This window comes from Myxine glutinosa, chromosome 1 (assembly GCF_964187855.1).
Source record: "Myxine glutinosa chromosome 1, kmMyxGlut1.1, whole genome shotgun sequence".
Classification (NCBI taxonomy): domain Eukaryota; kingdom Metazoa; phylum Chordata; class Myxini; order Myxiniformes; family Myxinidae; genus Myxine; species Myxine glutinosa.
Genome location: NC_136261.1, coordinates 167516073 through 167533576, shown reverse-complemented (window position 1 = coordinate 167533576; position 17504 = coordinate 167516073). Strand labels below are relative to the sequence as shown.

The window sequence follows — 17504 nt, the reverse complement described above, 5'->3', positions numbered from 1 at the left end:
TCCAGGACGAGGCTCAGGTCTATCATACCGGAGGAGGGAGTAACCTGGGAGAGATACCAAGGCATCAGAGACATCATGAAGGAGGAAAGTTTCTGTTAAGCAGATCACATCTGGTTTATCAGAAGCAACCTGTATGGAGAGGTCAGTCAAGTTTGAGCGAAGGCCCCGGATGTTTGAGGTCCATACCGTTTATGAAGAGGAAGGGGGAGCATAGGGTCCAGAACAGGGGGGGGGAGGGGTAGGGTAAGATGTGGAAGAGGAGGAAGAGGTAGGGAGAGCTGTTGAAGGTGTGTCAGAGATTTCAGAGATTTCAGAATAGCTTGGAGAAAGGGAAGAATGGGGCGGACAAAAGGTTTGATGGAGATTGGGTGAGGCACAGTGAGGTGTTATTTGAGGAGGGGGAAGAGCGAGGCAGAAGGTTTGGGGAAATGAAGGTGAAAGTTGGAAGGGGGAAGAAGCAGGGAGGATGCTTTGAGGAGGAGGGGTGAGAGGGGAGTCTAGGAGGGGAGGAGCGAGGGAGAGTCTCGGAGGGGAGGGGTGTGGGGGAGTTTAGGAGGGAGGGGAGGGAAGGGGCAAGGGGGGAGATTTGAAAGGGATGGGTGATGGGGAGGATTTGGAGGGGAGGGGTGAGATTGGATTTTGAAAAGTGTACGATTCATGGGAAACGAACATTTTTTGCAAAATGAGTTTGAGACCTTCGAGTCAAAAATACATTTGAGGACACTGGAGGAGGGGTGGAGTTCTGGATAGTTTAGGGAATGTAGAAAGACCCCAATAGTAGAATGTAGAAAGACCCCAATTTGAGGACGTTAAAACCTTAAGAACCCTTAAGACCCCAATAACCCCAATAAGACTCCCATAGACCCCCTAAGACTCCTGAGACCCCTAAGATCCTTAAGACCCCAAAAAACTTCAGACACCTAAAACCCATAATGACCCCTAAGACTGTTAAGACCTCTAAGACTCTTAATATCTCGAAGACCCTTAAGACCTCCAATAACCTTAAAACCCCCTAAGGCACCTCAAGACCACTACCACCTTTAATAACCCTTAATATCTTTAAGACCCCTACAGACCATTAAGACCCCTATAGATCCTATCCATCTTTAAGATCCTTTTGACACTTTAGACCCCTTCACCCTTTCATACCGTTTATACCCCCAATAACCTTCAGACGACACAGACCCTTAAGACTTTTACACCCCTTAAGACCTTTACACCCCTTAAGTCCCTCGACTCCCTTTTAGACCCCTTCGACCCTAACACCATTTAGACCCCTTACACCTTTCAGACATGTTAGACAGCATGGACCTTTGACTATTGAGAGCTTTAGACCACTTAGATCTTTTTAGACCCTTTTTACATGCTTGAGAGATGAGACCCTTTCAACCCCTTATACACTAACTACTATTGCAAAGTATCCTTTAGACCTTTAAACCATCTGCAACATTTTAGGCTCAGACCATGCAAACATCCTAGACCTAGTCTTCTTGCAAAACAGACGATACTTTTTTCAGCAAGTAATGCACAAAGTCGACCCACCCAGAGGGTGGGTACTCTGCTCGTATAAACAAAAAGGAAAGAACGAAAAAAAAAGAGATATTGATAATAATAACAATATTCAGGACATGTTATGCACCCACCTGGCCAGGTGACCTCATATACATAGCCCAGGTTTTCTGGTGCTGTCATAAACATATCCACATTACGAACTGGAGGCCAGAATGGAACCATGTAGTATGCTCGGTTGTGGCCAATTGGTGCATCTTCTACAGGAAACTCAGATGTGTCTGCAACACAAGACACCATTATGCATTCACTGTAATAATGACAGATTGATGTTTACACTGTTTTGTGATATTGTATCATTCATGCTGTTATTTTGCACTTTTCATGGATGGTTGGGAGTAACATGGGTGGATACAGGAGAAAGAGTGGTGAATGGGATGTGGTGGGGTACAAAGGGTTGAGGGAGGGGGGTAAGGGGTGGTCGAAAAGAGAATATAGTATGTTATGATGAGCGTATTCTACCATTCATTCATTATTTATTTATTTATTTAAAGGATAACACATGGTGGAATTTATCATTTTTTCTGGGTTTTTGATTATAGAGAAAAACAAGTCAGGAGACGACGATGGTTCATGAGCGAGCGGTATTCAATGACAAAGGACGGACTATAACCGAAACAGGCCCGGACAGGCCAGGCCCGGAAATGTCAAAACGAAGGTTACTGACCTTGAAATGAGATAGAAAATAATGTATAATCAGTTATGAGGTTAGTTAGCTACACAATACCGAAAATTTGGTGAAAAATGAAATGAAAAAAAAAAAAAATGAAAAAATGAAATGAAAAATGAAAAATCGAGCTCCGTGGGGCGAGACACATGACATTGGCCGAACCAAATATCGAAACCCCTGTCAGATGCCACCAAACCCCTCGGAGAAGATGTCGCTTGAACTCGATTACCCCCGAAAAAGACATCTTTTTCGGGCGTGGCTCCGCCCACAATGGGCGCAATACGCCCACTCTCGGCAGGACACAACTAGATCATGATATCAACGTCCCACCCAAGTTTCATCAAGATCGGATGATATCATCGGGTAGTTATGCTGCAGACAGACACACAGACACACACACAGACAGATGCACACACATGACGAATATAGTGGTCACTTGATAACTCGTGAACCAATAACGAGATGACAATCTGTTGTATTGTAAATGACAGGAGAATTGTCATGTTTATATATTTCCATGTGGATGAAACGGTTTTGTCGGTGTCATCTTAAGAAATGGTAAAAGTAAACTGCGAGTTATGTTTGCAACGAATATTACAGTATAACCTCCAATAATGCAATTTAACATTTTTTGAATGAAGCAAAATAGTTTTCTTGTCACTCAATTTGCCTGCCGAAAAAAAAAAACCGACTTATAAAGAGAAATGATCCTGCCTTTCCTCCTGCAAACTTGCTAGATTCGTAGAAGTTTGTTGCACAAGTAATTTTAAAATATATTACAACTATAACTGACTGGAGGGACCTTGTGCCCAGGATCCTGCTGCATGAAGAGCAATTTTCAATAACCCCATTTTTGTTCTATTTTGCAGGTAGGGCTTAGATTAAAAACAAGTACAAAAAGTTTTAATTAAAACAAAAGCCGCGTCGATGTTACACAATGCCTAGATGCAGCTGTGCCTATAACGTCGATGTTATAGGCACAGGACATTCCTATTGTTTCGATTACTTGATGTTATTTTTGTGCAAAGTGAAAATATATCTCGGCAATTTCCCGTGTGTGGCGACGAATTTTTAATATATCTCGGCATTTTCCCGTCTGTTATTTCAGGCGGTGTATGACTGACCATGCCGCGATTTAAAAAATATATATCTCGGCAATTTCCCGTGTGTGGCGACACGTGAACGAAGCTATGCTCCTCTCTCCACATTATTGTGACGACGTATAAATTAAATATTTCATCGTGACGATTGTCATCAAATGGACGAATTTTTAATATATCTCGGCATTTTCCCGTCTGTTATTTCAGGCGGTGTATGACTGACCATGCCACGATTTAAACAAAATATATATATCTCGGCATTTTCCCGTCTCTTATTTCGGGCGGTGTATGACTGAGCATGCTGCGCTTTAAAAAAAAAAAATCTCAATGGACTTGAAGTTACAGGCCTTTGAGAATTCATTTCGTTCTATAAAGGGCAACTTTCATCGGATTTTATTCCCGTTTTTTTTCAACCGAGTCTAAAACTATGTTAGCGACTGTGAAAAATGAAATGATATATCGAATTTGATTTGAAATAAAACTGTGAGAGAGGAAGACACCACGGGCCTACAAAACAGGCCTCAAAGCTATGCGAGTTAATAAAATGGTGGATATTTGTTTCTATGAAGGCTCTCCCAGAATGGGTGGAGCTTTGAGGTTTTGTCTTCTCTGCAAGAACAAGAACAAGAAGAACAACAACAACAACAGCAGAGGGCACTCTATGACCAGCGTCTGCGACGTGGCTAAAAAAGAGAGAGAGAGAGATTAATGAGAGAGAGAGAGAGAGAGATTAATGAGAGAGAGAGAGAGAGAGAGAGAGAGATTAATGAGAGAGAGAGAGAGATTAATGAGAGAGAGAGATTAATGAGAGAGAGAGAGAGAGATTAATGAGAGAGAGAGAGATTAATGAGAGAGAGAGAGAGATTAATGAGAGAGAGAGAGATTAATGAGAGAGAGAGATTAATGAGAGAGAGAGATTAATGAGAGAGAGAGAGAGAGAGATTAATGAGAGAGAGAGAGATTAATGAGAGAGAGAGAGATTAATGAGAGAGAGAGAGATTAATGAGAGAGAGAGAGAGATTAATGAGAGAGAGAGAGATTAATGAGAGAGAGAGAGATTAATGAGAGAGAGAGAGAGATTAATGAGAGAGAGATAGATTAATGAGAGAGAGATTAATGAGAGAGAGAGATTAATGAGAGAGAGAGATTAATGAGAGAGAGAGAGATTAATGAGAGAGAGAGAGATTAATGAGAGAGAGAGAGATTAATGAGAGAGAGAGAGATTAATGAGAGAGAGAGAGATTAATGAGAGAGAGAGATTAATGAGAGAGAGAGATTAATGAGAGAGAGAGATTAATGAGAGAGAGAGATTAATGAGAGAGATTAATGAGAGAGAGAGAGAGATTAATGAGAGAGAGAGAGAGAGATTAATGAGAGAGAGAGAGAGATTAATGAAAGAGAGAGATTAATGAGAGAGAGAGAGAGATTAATGAGAGAGAGAGATTAATGAGAGAGAGAGAGATTAATGAGAGAGAGAGAGATTAATGAGAGAGAGAGAGATTAATGAGAGAGAGCGAGATTAATGAGAGAGAGAGAGATTAATGAGAGAGAGAGAGATTAATGAGAGAGAGAGAGATTAATGAGAGAGAGAGAGATTAATGAGAGAGAGAGAGAGAGATTAATGAGAGAGAGAGAGAGAGAGAGAGATTAATGAGAGAGAGAGAGATTAATGAGAGAGAGAGAGATTAATGAGAGAGAGAGAGATTAATGAGAGAGAGAGATTAATGAGAGAGAGAGAGATTAATGAGAGAGAGAGAGAGATTAATGAGAGAGAGAGAGAGAAAGAGAGAGAGAGATAGAGAGAGATAGAGAGAGATAGAGAGAGATAGAGAGAGATAGAGATAGAGATAGAGATCGAGATAGAGATAGAGATAGAGAACGCTTCAGAGAGAGAGAGAGAGAGAGAGAGAGAAAGAGAGTCGTGTTGAGACAAACCCTTTAAAAATAGAAATAGCATCAGAGCCATAGCCGTTATCTATTTTAATTTTCCGAGATTTATCTATCGCATATTTTGCAACAGCAACCAAAAAATTGAGAAGCACACCCACATCTCTACATGTGGGCCTGAAAGACACACCAAATATAAACATATGCATATTGAAAGGGAAGGACAGTTGGTGAAAAAGATATTCAAGGAACAAGAAAAGCGATGTCAGTCTACGACACTGTACATAAGCATGAAACAAATCCTCCTTCTGATCACAGAAAGGACAAGTTTCCGGCAGTGAGCTGTTAATACGGTGAACAAAAATATTGGAGGGAAGCGCCCAGTGTGCTAACCTCCATTGTATGTCCGCTAACACACCATGTATTGGTAAGGTGTACATGTGAGGCCAAAGGGGGGTAGACGGAGACCCCGACCCTAACCGCTCTGACCACAAAGCTACTCGTGTTCTCCCAGAGAGGGGTACATTCTTATTTTGTCGAGAGAGATCACGGATTCCAATCTTAGTTACAAGATGAAAAGGGGGGGTATGTTCAATCTCTGGCTGAAGAGAAGACGAAAAGAGCACTTTGATTTCAGGGAAACCTAACCGAAAGTCCTCAATGTTACCAACACCTTCCCAGCCGATGTTTAGCTGTCTAAATTTTCTAATGACTATACGTACAACTTGGTCTACAAGTCGGACAGACCGAGATCCAACTGAGGTTGCCACCAAACCAGCAGGTTTCCACTTAACTCCAGATGAATCTCTCAGATCACATACTTTGTTAATCCCTCCTTGGATAAATTTTTTAATCAGGGCATGGCTATGAGGGATACCAGGAAAAAAGTTATTGAAGAAAAGGGGTTCTTGAAGGAACATTCGACAATTATAGCCCTCAAGGAAGCGGTGGACGTCAAACCTTTTCCAAGTGTCCAATAAACTCTGATAGAATCTCGGAAGAGAGGCAAAATTTATATGCTCGAGGTCTATCAAAAGAAGCTGCCGATCATATCTCAGTCTACCAGCCTGTTGTAACAGAAAAAATGCAAAGGGCCGCCAGGGCAGCTGTTCAGCGAACAGTAGTCTCTGCAGAGACTGCAGCCGAAAGGCCACAACCCGACCAGAGATATCAACAATGCCCTGGCCACCTTCCTTCCGGGGGTAGTACAATATCTCAGGCCTCAGCCAATGGTAGCCACTCCAAAATAAGTTTACTAGCATTCGCTGAGTAGCCATAATTAGTTGGTTTGGTGGCTGTAAAGCAATAATTCTGTGCCATAATTTTGTTGCAACCAGATTGTTTATGACAAGGGTACGGCCTCGATAGGAGATGGACCTCAGCAGTCCTTCCCATGCTTTCAATCTGTGCATAATTTGTTCCAACACTCCTTCCCAATTTTTACCTTCGCAAAAGCGGAAGGTTATGTTTTGATCGCTGTGTATTTATTTGTATGTCTGTGTGTGTGTGTGTATGTTATTCGCATAACTCAAAAAGTATTCAACCGAATTGCATGAAATTTGGTGGGATGATTGGTTATTATACGGGACACATTTGATTAGATTTTGGGAGCAATCGGGTCAAAGGTCAAGGTCAAGGTCACGAAAAGGTCAAAATCGTATTTTTGTTGTTCTGTTCCCTACACTCCCATGCCAAGTACAGAACAGTAGCTGCGGCGAAGGTATGCGCTCTACCGAGTGCCCGTTCTAGTTCATTTCTGTTTCACGATTACCGATATGCACTCCAAGATATTTAACCCCGTCCGTTCTCCAGACCAGGTTGTGTGGGAGTGAGGGTGGTGATACACAAGAGAGATTGCCTTTGCCACACCATAATGCTGTACTTTTATTCCCACCGGATCCCACCGGAAGAGGCTGCAGAGAAATCTCGCATACAACGTTGTAAAGCAGAGACATCATTGGAGCTTCTAATCAAAACACAGGACATCATCAGCATAAGCCGTCTGCACAAATTCTGCTCCTTCTATACTTCTCATTCCCTGAGGTATTGCTGTCTAATAAACCGAAGGAGTGGTTCAAGGCGACTATATATAAAAGCCCAGAGAGGGGGCAACCTTGGCGAATACCCCATTGGAAAGGAAAGGGAGAGCATAACCTATTGTTGATCTTCATCATACATTGAGTATTAGTATACAGGAGTTTCACATAAGAGGTGAAAGTTTCACCAAACCCCATTCCTTTCAGGACAGAAAAAAGGTACTTGTGGTCAACACGATCGAAGGCCTTAGTTTGATCAAGAAACAGCAATCCAAAATCGTCACGCAGGAAATTATTGCATGAAATAATATCTCTTACCAAAAAAATATTATCATAAATAGATTTTCCAGGCACACAGTAGGTCTGGTCCGGGTGTATAACTGAACTGATCACAGTCTTCATACGATTAGCAAGTACTTTAGAGAAAATCTTGTAATCAACACACAATAAGGAGACAGGTCACCAGTTATCAACCAGTTGAAGATTCCCAGCTTTTGGTAGCAAACAAACGACTGCTCGTCTACAAGACATTGGAAGTTCTCCGACACGTATGCTTTCATCGAGTACATCGAGTAAGTCAGGTCCCACAAGGGCCCAGAAGGTCTTGTAGAATTCTGTGGGCAGGCCATCTATTCCAGAAGGTTTCCCATCTTTCAGGCTCCACACAGCTGCTTCAAGTTCATCAGTCGAAATTGGGGAATCGAGCATGCATCGCTCATCCTCCTCGACACTCGGAAGCCCAGCAGTTAACTCTCGTATCACCTCATTGTCCACGTTCTGAGGAGAATACAAGTTAGAATAGAACCCTTTCAGAGTACACCTGATTGCCTGCTGGGAGGTCACCAGCGACCCATTGGGAGTGAGTAAAGTATGAATTTGTTGTGACCTTTTGGGGGAAGACTCTAACTTAAAGAACTCTTTGTTTGGCATGTCCAGATAGCCCAGAGAGGGAGGGAGAGGGAGGAGGGAGAGGGAGGGGGAGGGGGGAGAGGGAGGGAGGGGGGAGAGGAGGGGGAGGGGGGGAGAGGAGGGGGGAGGGGGGAGAGGGAGGGGGAGAGGGAGGGGGAGAGGGAGGGGGAGAGAGAGAGGGAGGGGGGGAGAGAGAGGGAGGGGGGGAAGAGAGGGAGGGGGGGAGAGAGAGGGAGGGGGAGGGGGGGAGAGGGAGGGGGAGGGGGGGAGAGGGAGGGGGAGGGGGAGGGGGAGAGGGAGGGGGAGGGGGAGAGGAGGGGGAGGGGAGAGGAGAGGGAGGGGGAGGGGGAGAGGAGAGGGAGGGAGGGGAGGGGGAGAGGGAGAGGGAGGGGGAGGGGGAGAGGGAGGGGGAGGGGGAGAGGGAGAGGGAGGGGGAGGGGGAGAGGGAGAGGGAGGGGGAGGGGGAGAGGGAGGGGGAGGGGGAGGGGGAGGGGGAGAGGGAGGGGGAGGGGGAGAGGGAGGGGGAGAGGGAGGGGGAGGGAGAGAGGGAGGGGGAGAGGAGAGAGGGAGGGAGGGAGAGGGAGAGGGAGAGGGAGAGAGAGAGGAGGGGAGAGGGAGAGGGAGGGGAAGAGGGAGAGGGAGGGGGAGGGGGAGAGGGAGGGGGAGAGGGAGGGGGAGAGGGAGGGGAGAGGGAGGGGGAGGGCAGGGGGGAGAGGGAGGGGGGAGGGGCAGGGGGAGAGGGAGGGGGAGAGGGAGGGGGAGGGGGAGGGGGAGATGGAGGGGGAGGGGGAGAGGAGGGGGAGAGGGAGGGGGAGGGGAGAGGGAGGGGGAGGGGGAGGGGGAGAGGGAGGGAGAGGGAGGGGAGAGGGAGGGGGAGGAGGGGAGAGGGAGGGAGGGGGGAGGGAGGGGAGAGGGAGGGAGGGAGGAGGAGGGAGAGGGAGGGAGGGAGAGGGAGGGGAGAGGGAGGGGGAGAGGGAGGGGGAGAGGGAGGGAGAGGGAGGGAGAGAGGGAGAGGGAGAGAGGGAGGGGGAGAGGGAGGGAGAGGGAGGGAGAGAGGGAGGGAGAGAGGGAGGGAGAGAGGGAGGGAGGGAGGGAGAGAGGGAGGGAGAGAGGGAGGGAGAGAGGGAGGGGGAGAGGGAGAGAGGGAGGGAGGGAGGGAGAGGGAGAGGGAGAGGGAGAGGGAGAGAGAGAGAGAGAGAGAAGATAGGTTATGAAGACACAAGAGCATGATTTTCACCAAGGATTATGAGCCTGCTCCCTCACGTGAAGCATTACGGACATGAGAAAAAGGGTTTTTTTCAAGCTTTTCTTGATACAAAGCATTCTGATAGTTCAGCATCACCTGGGATCATGTGGACATTGTTGAAGCATCCTGTTCGAGAGGGCCACATAAATTAACGTGAAATCACTCTTGGGGCATTTCCCCACTCATGAATCACACCAAAACGTTGGACTGCAACTTTCAGATGTGCAGTAACTTCATTACAAAGGGAATTGTGTTTAGAGTTAGTATATGTCATGCCTTAAGTGATTTTTTTTTAAATAAAAAGAAAATGTGAAAAAAATGTATGTAAAGTTTACAAACATTATTTTACTTACAAAATCAAGATAAAATTTGAATAAAGAAATTAACTTTTAAATAGCAGTGTGTGCTTTGAAATCATCCGCAAATAGATGTCACCATAAAAAAAATTGTTATTTCATGTTTTCCCTGATAAACATCATATTGGACTGAGTAGGAATTGAAACAAACTTCAGAAACGACTGTTTCTAAACTTGACCAAGTCGAAATAGTTTCACTTGTGTGCTCATCCTGTTTCCCTTGTGTGTTGAGAATATATTGTTGCAGGAATGTAGTTCAAAGTCTTGCCTCCCACTCCTCCATGAGCCTCGACACTGCATACAAAAAGGTGTCACGAGAGCAGTTCTGAAACCCCTCCCTTTCTAGGCTTTATGGGAGAGTGACTAAATGTAAGCTACTCCTGAGAAAAGGGCAAATGACAGCACTCCTGGAGATCGCAAAAAGGCACTTGAAAGACACAGAGCATGAGGCAAATGATTCTGTGGTCTCATTAGACAGATATTGAACCCTTTGGCATGAATGCGAAGCACTACGTCTGGCAGAAAAACAAGCACAGCTCATCACCCATCGAAAACCATCCCAACCAAGAACCAATGGTGGTGGCAGCATCATGCTATGGGGATGCTTTCCAACGGCAGGGACTGGGATCATAAAAAAGGTGTCACGAGAGCAGTTCTGAAACTCCTCCCACATGGTTGCGTGGTTATTGGCTGCATGCTACTACATGCAGGAACTCTTTCTGTACTCTCTTTTTACAATTACCCCAAAGGCAGGAAATAAGCATCTACACTTGCTAAATTAGATTAAGGCATTTTAATGATAGTAAATAATAAATAATCACAGAAACAATTTTTATCTCATTGAAGGCATAACTCTCAATGGCCCCTTATATGAGGAGCAGTCAAGACGTTTTGCAAATTAGAGACAAAGCAATATAGCAGGATTTTCATTTTTTGGGAACATAAAGTTACGATGCTTGTGTGTTTGTTTCAGTTAATTACCTCTGCTACCGAAGGTATGTACATATTGTGTCATCATCACTGGTGTGAGATTATACCACACACAAATATTAGGTGGTTGTAGCAATTCAGTCAGTTATTCCAGGGGATTATGAGGGGCTAGCAGTGTCAATTAGTAAATAAACATTGGTGATGAATTAAATTACTAAATAAACTTAATATTACTAAATAAACAACAGTGAGGAATGGAATTATTGACACAGACAGAAACTTCACCACCAGAATGAGTAAAGGGCATGTCAAAATTGAAGAGGGGGCTGATTAAACATAAAGGGCCAAATTTTCGTAAGGCGTTTAAGAGTTAGCTGCGTGTAGAATTGCTAATCATGCGATGATCACCCATTAAAAGTTAATCGCCAATTGCAGAAGAGTGATTATCTAATGTGCCATCAAAACCTAATCACAACCGCTAATATAACACAGAAACCTTTCCACGTTGGCGAGGGCATGTTAAGAATGCCTTTAAGGCCTTGAATCAAGCATTGCAAGGCTTATACTGTAATTGGTAGTTTACATGAGATGGTGAATAATTGGTAGTTTACTTGAGCTGGTGAATAATTGGTAGTTTACATGAGACGTTAGGATTGCTAAATTAACTCAAGAGGAGGCAGGAGAGGATAGGAATAGGGCAGGTCTGGTCTCCAACGTGCATTAAGAATCCTTGAGGATATACAGTCACATGAAAAAGTAAGTACACCCCATGTAAAGTTTTGACTTTTTCAACATATTTCAACATTCAGCTATTTGATCTTCATTTCAACAATATTGATAGATAAAGGTGATATAATATAACAAATATCTTGAAACATTTACATTTTGTAGTCCATTGTATAATTTAAATAAACATAAATGCAAATTTCGCATGTGGAAAAAGTAAGTACACCCTTGGCTCTCATAGGTGGTATTGCCCCCTTTGGCAGAGACAACCTCAAGTAAGCGTTTCTTATAACTGTCTACCAGTCTCTGACATCGACTGGGAGAAATTTTTGCCCACTCCTCCACGCAGAATTCTTTCAGCTGTGCGAAGTTTGAGGGGTTTCTTGCAGTACGACACAGCTCGTTTCAAATCCCCCCACATCATCTCGATGGGATTCAGATCCGGGCTTTGACTTGGCCATTCCAGAACCCTCCATTTCATTCTTTTCAACCATTCCTTGGTGGATTTACTGGTATGTTTAGGGTCATTGTCATGTTGGAAGGTCCACCTTCGGTTGAGCTTCAACTCTCCGACAGATGGCCTCACATTATCCTCAAGCACCCTCTGGTACAATGAAGAATTTATAGTGGATTCTATGATGGTGAGCTGCCCAGGCCCTGATGCAGCAAAGCTGCCCCAAACCATAATATTTCCACCACCATGCTTTACAGTTGGTATCAGGTTCTTGTGGTCAAATGCTGTCTTTGGTTTTCGCCAAACATGTCTTCTGGTACTGTGGCCAAATAGCTCTACCTTTGACTCATCTGTCCAGAGCACATTGTTCCAGAAGTGCTGGTCTTTGCCGAGGTGTTCATTGGCAAACTTTAGTCTTGTCCTGATGTTCTTTCTGGACAGCAAAGGTTTCCTCCTGGCACACCTCCCATGTAGATCAAATTTGTGCAGCCTCTTTCTCATGGTAGACTCGTGCACTTTGACATCAACAGTGGCAAGAGCTACCTGTAGGTCCCGTGATGACATTCTGGGGTTCTTAGAGACTTCTTTCAGCATCTTGTGGTCTGCTCTCGGGCTGAACTTGCTGGGGCGGCCTGGCCTGAACAAGTTGGCAGTTGTTCGGAATCTTATCCACTTGTAGATGATCTTCCGGACAGTCGAATAATTGATTTCAAATTGTTTGGAGATCTTTTTAAATCCCTTCCCAGACTGGTAGGCATCGAAAACCTTCTTTCTGGAGGCCTCAGAGAGCTCTTTTGATCTAGGCATGGTGACGCCGCACATTTCAACAACAAAGAGCATCCAAACTAAATGTCTGAGGTTTAAATAAGACAGGTTCCTCCAAGATCCTCTCTAACGATGTTCTAATCATTTGCACCTGAGCTGGTGCACCTGATTCTAATTTTAGGTATTTGAAGTAGTGATAAATGTCGGGGTGTACTTCCTTTTTCCACATGCAAAATTTGCATTTATGTTTATTTAAATTATACAATGGACTACAAAATGTAAATGTTTCATGATATTTGTTATATTATATCACCTTTATCTGTCAATATTGTTGAAATGAAGATCAAATAGCTGTATGTTGAAATATGTTGAAAAAGTCAAAACTTTACATGGGGTGTACTTACTTTTTCACGTGACTGTATGCAATACTCTTTGAGAAGTATGACAATATCAATATTTTCCAGCGATACAGACTCTCAAAGTACCATAATCATTTTGTTTGTTACTAAATCTAGTGCAAGATCACCTGTATCAACCGACGATAAGGAGCAATGCAATGAATTCCCTCCAACAATTGTCCGTGGTGCAGCGATTCTATGAAAGTGCACCATTTCATTAGGATGTTGGAGATATTTGCAGTGTTTCACAGACTAATAGGATGTTTAGGCTCGCACAACAAATCAGCTGTTTAGTTTCCTTCGTAAATTGCCATCTTGACGGGCGGTTAGCTGTGCGTGTACAAATATGTTTTGTCACCATTTTAGGGTTAGGCGTGTGTTAGCAAGACACTCGCTAAATGCCGTTCGTAAATTCAGACCACAATGTCCAGAGTTGCAGAAGTAACCTGGATGGAGAGATCAGCGATGTTTGAATGAACACCTCCAATATTATAGTTCATCATATGAGACAGCAAAAGGGCCCTATAAAATGGCGGAAAATATGTCTCCTTTTCATTTCTGCTCATTTCCAGGTCATCAATTGCCCACAAACATGTTCATTTCACCAGTTTCTCGTGTGCCCCCCTCCCCCTATACGTTTTGGATATCATGTTGAACTTCAGGATCTCATCCTGTGTTCTGTGTCCCTTGCAATTCTGAACATGTAGGCAAAGCAAAGGGAAATTTGATGCTGAATTAGCTCGGATTAGCATTTAAACAACGAACAAACAGCATGAAAATAAGGCTTAATTGCCTCAGATGCTTTCAATTTTAGCATTTCAAGGCCATTAGAAGAAGGTGCTTATCTTATAGAACAAATAACACAATATTGGTTCACGAGTTATAAAACAGAGTGACCACTATATTCGTCATGGGTGTGTGTCTGTCTGTCTGTCTGTCCGCAGCATAACTACCCGATGATATCATCCGATCTTGATGAAGCTTGGGTGGGAGGTTGATATCATGATCTAGTTGTGTTCTGCCCAGAGTGGGCGTATTGCGCCCATTGTGGGTGGAGCCACGCCCGAAAAAGATGTCTTTTTACGGGGTAATCGAGTTCAAGCTACATCTTCTCCGAGGGGTTTGGTGGAATCTGACAGGGGTTTCGATATTTGGTTAGGCCAATGGCATGTGTCTAGCCCCACGGAGCTCGATTTTTCATTTTCGCCCCAAGGTCAAGGTCACAAGGTCACGAAATTTAGAAAAGTCGATTTTTGATGGTTTTATTACATTGTTCGCTTCCTGATAGGGTGAAATGTCGTACATGACCTTATATTATCACATACATCATGAAATACAAGTTTTCCAACAAATTTCAGAATCTTCGACCTTTGAAGGTCACAAAGGTCAAATTTTCAAAGTTGTCGGAATCGAACCGAATTTTCGGTCTTGTGTATCTTACTAACCTCATAACTGATTATACATTATTTTCTATCTCATTTCAAGGTCAGTAATCTTCGTTTTGACATTTCCAGGCCAGCACCACACACAATTACGTACAGCTGGCTCTTAAAGGCCTGCGCACACAGCGCATTGGGGGCACTTTGTAAATAGGCATGTACGCCGCATGTCGGGGGCCGACACCTGCCACGTGGGCCCCCGACCCCCCAGTCCGGGCCTGTTTCGGTTATAGTCCGTCTTCACCGCTCACTCGTGAACCATCGTCGTCTCCTGACTTGTACATTTTTCTTTCATGAATATTCAGTTGTTCAATTCAGCGGAATAAATGCATGTATTGTCAGCAATTATAACTCACTTAAATCACTTTGCCACAATTTCTTTCGAGTTTAATTAACATTTCATAAAGAAGATTTCACAGATTGCTTTTTTCATTTCGTTTTAAGGTGACATTTCAATATTTTTTAGTGAATACATATCTTCTTTTCTGTCTGCCTGCCTGTCATTAAATCCAGATATCAAAGAATATTTACAGTATATTTACAGTAATTTTTCTTTTTAGTATATTACTTGCAAAATCGAAGATTTTTCAAGTATATTAATTGATTGCGTTTGTTATTCTGTCTGTCTGTCTGTCTGTCTGTCTGATTGTCACTCACCTACAGGTCACAAGTCTAAACCGATCGTCATGAAACTTCACCAAGTTGTAGAGGTCATCACAATTGAGAAGCTTATTGATTTTGAGGTTCCGCTTCGTGGAGTTCCGCTCCAAAAAAGTGGAGTTCCGCTTCCGGTCCCTCGAGCGACGGGGCTTGCTTTGATCTCTCCACGGCATCAAAGTTTGAGTGTTTTCCCGTTCGTTTCTTTGTGAAATTTCCGCTGCGTATTTTGTTGTGTATGTGTTATTGTGTGTTTCTATTTGGTTTTGGTTTTGTAGTTGATGCAAATTTGTGTGTAATTAGTCGTTTCTTTGTCCGCGCCTCGTGCGGCCTGGTGTCTCATGCGGCCTCCTCGTCTCGACTTGTGCCCCGCCCCCTATATTCTCGTTTGTTCTTTCACCTCTGCTCCTGCTTTCTCAAATCCACGTTCTCACTTAGAGACTTTTCCCAGATTGTTTTCATGGTTTTGTTGAAATATTTCTTTAAATATGTTTAAACCGCAGCGGTGATCCCGCCCCCCCCCCCCCCCAGGATTTCCATGTTTTAAACGTTTCCCAGTGTGTACCCTGGATAAGAATAGGTACGCCGTATCCCTGCGTGTCGTAGGAGGCGACTAAGAGGGTTGGCGTCAGGAAGGGCATCCGGCCATAAAAAAAAACATTGCCTCAAAAAAGAGAACCATGACAATCACAAGTACATATGGGCAGGGTGCAGCCCGAAGTGGAGATCGGTTTCTGAGGTTTGGGACATGGAATGTGGGGACAATGACAGGGAGATCAGGAGAAGTGGTGGAAGTATTGGTCAGAAGAAGAGTGGACATATGTTGTGTGCAAGAGACGAGATGGAAGGGAAGTGGTGTGAGAATGGTGAAGGGTAGGCAGGGACAGAAATACAAGTTTGTGTGGCAAGGGTGCCTGGAGGGCGTGAATGGTGTTGGTGTCCTGTTTTCTGAGGAGTTTGTAGACAGTGTGGTGAGTGTGACTAGAGTGAGTGATAGGTTGATGATGGTGAAAATGATGATTGGAAAGCTCTTGGTGAACGTCATCTCGGGATATGCTCCGCAGGTTGGTCGAAGCGATGAAGAGAAGGACAAGTTCTGGTGTGCGATAGAGAAGCTGATGGAAAACGTGAAAGATGAGGAAGTTGTTGTGGTAGGAGGAGACCTAAATGGACATGTGGGAAGGAGTATGGATGGTTTGGACGGAGTTCATGGGGGTTACGGATATGGTGTGAGAAATGGAGAAGGTGAAAGGATTTTGGAGTTTGCTGATGGAGCTGATTTGTTGATTTGTAATACTCAGTTCCAGAAAGAGGATAATAAGCTTGTTACATACACGTCAGGTGGGTCGACGACAACCGTTGACTACCTGATGGTGCGTAGGCGAGATAGGGGGCACCTCCGGGACACAAAGGTGATCCCGGGGGAGGAGGCTGTTTCACAGCACCACTTGGTTGTCTGCGACGTAAGGGTGAAAGGTGCGAGGAGAGCTCGGCGGGTGAAGTACCAACCGAGAATGAAGGTGTGGAGGTTGAAAGAGGTGACAGTAAGGGAGGCATTAAAAGAGAGGCTGCGTAGGGTCGAGGATGATGTGGTTGAGCTTGAAAGTGGTTGGATGTCAATGAAAGCTAGTCTGTTGGGAGCCGTTGGTGAGGTATGTGGATGGACAAAAGGACCACCGAGGCACTCGGAAACATGGTGGTGGGATGATGAAGTTGGAAAGACGATTGACGAGAAGAGGAAGAAGTTCAAGGAGTGGCAGAAGGCGAAGGGTACGGGAGCAGAAACAGCAGAGCATGAAAGTTATAAGGCAGCCAGGAAGGCTGCAAAGAAAGAGGTAGCAAAGGCGCAGGAGGCATGTAGGAAAATGTTCGGAGAACGCTTGGATTCGGAAGAGGGTCAGAGAGCGGCATTCAGGATTGCAAAGCAGATAGCGAAAGAGAGGTGTGATGTGATGGGGGTGAGCTGCTTGAAGGATGAAGTGGGACAAATCGTTGTCGACCCAGATGGAATTAAAGGAAGATGGAAAAGATATATGGAAATGCTGTTGAATACAGAGAATGAATGGGATGGCAACATAGAGAGTAAGCCAGTTTTAGGACCGGCAGAGTAGATAACTGAGAAGGAAGTTGAGGAAGCGATAAAAGCAATGAAGGGTAGAAAAGCGGGAGGGCCGACGGGAGTTGTGGGAGATATGTTGAAGGCAGCAGGAAGTTGGGGTGTGAAGAGAATGACAGAGATCTGTAATCTGGTGGTGAAAGAAGGCCGCATTCCAGTGGCTTGGGAACTGAGTACCCTCGTCCCTCTATACAAGGGGAAAGGTGACCCTCTGGAGTGTGGCTCGTACCGAGCGATAAAGTTATT

The 17504-nt window shown here is 44.4% G+C and overlaps 1 protein-coding gene across 3 annotated transcripts in view; it reads right to left on the bottom strand.

The window, feature by feature from the left end:
- TYRP1 (tyrosinase related protein 1) overlaps positions 1 to 17504 on the bottom strand; it is a 185688-nt gene that overhangs the window by 22064 nt on the left and 146120 nt on the right. For all 3 annotated transcript variants that reach the window (XM_068121712.2, XM_078779621.1, XM_078779610.1), the window contains one exon: positions 1644 to 1790. In XM_068121712.2, the coding sequence (XP_067977813.1) occupies positions 1644 to 1790 (147 nt within the window). The remainder of the gene's footprint in view (positions 1 to 1643; positions 1791 to 17504) is intronic.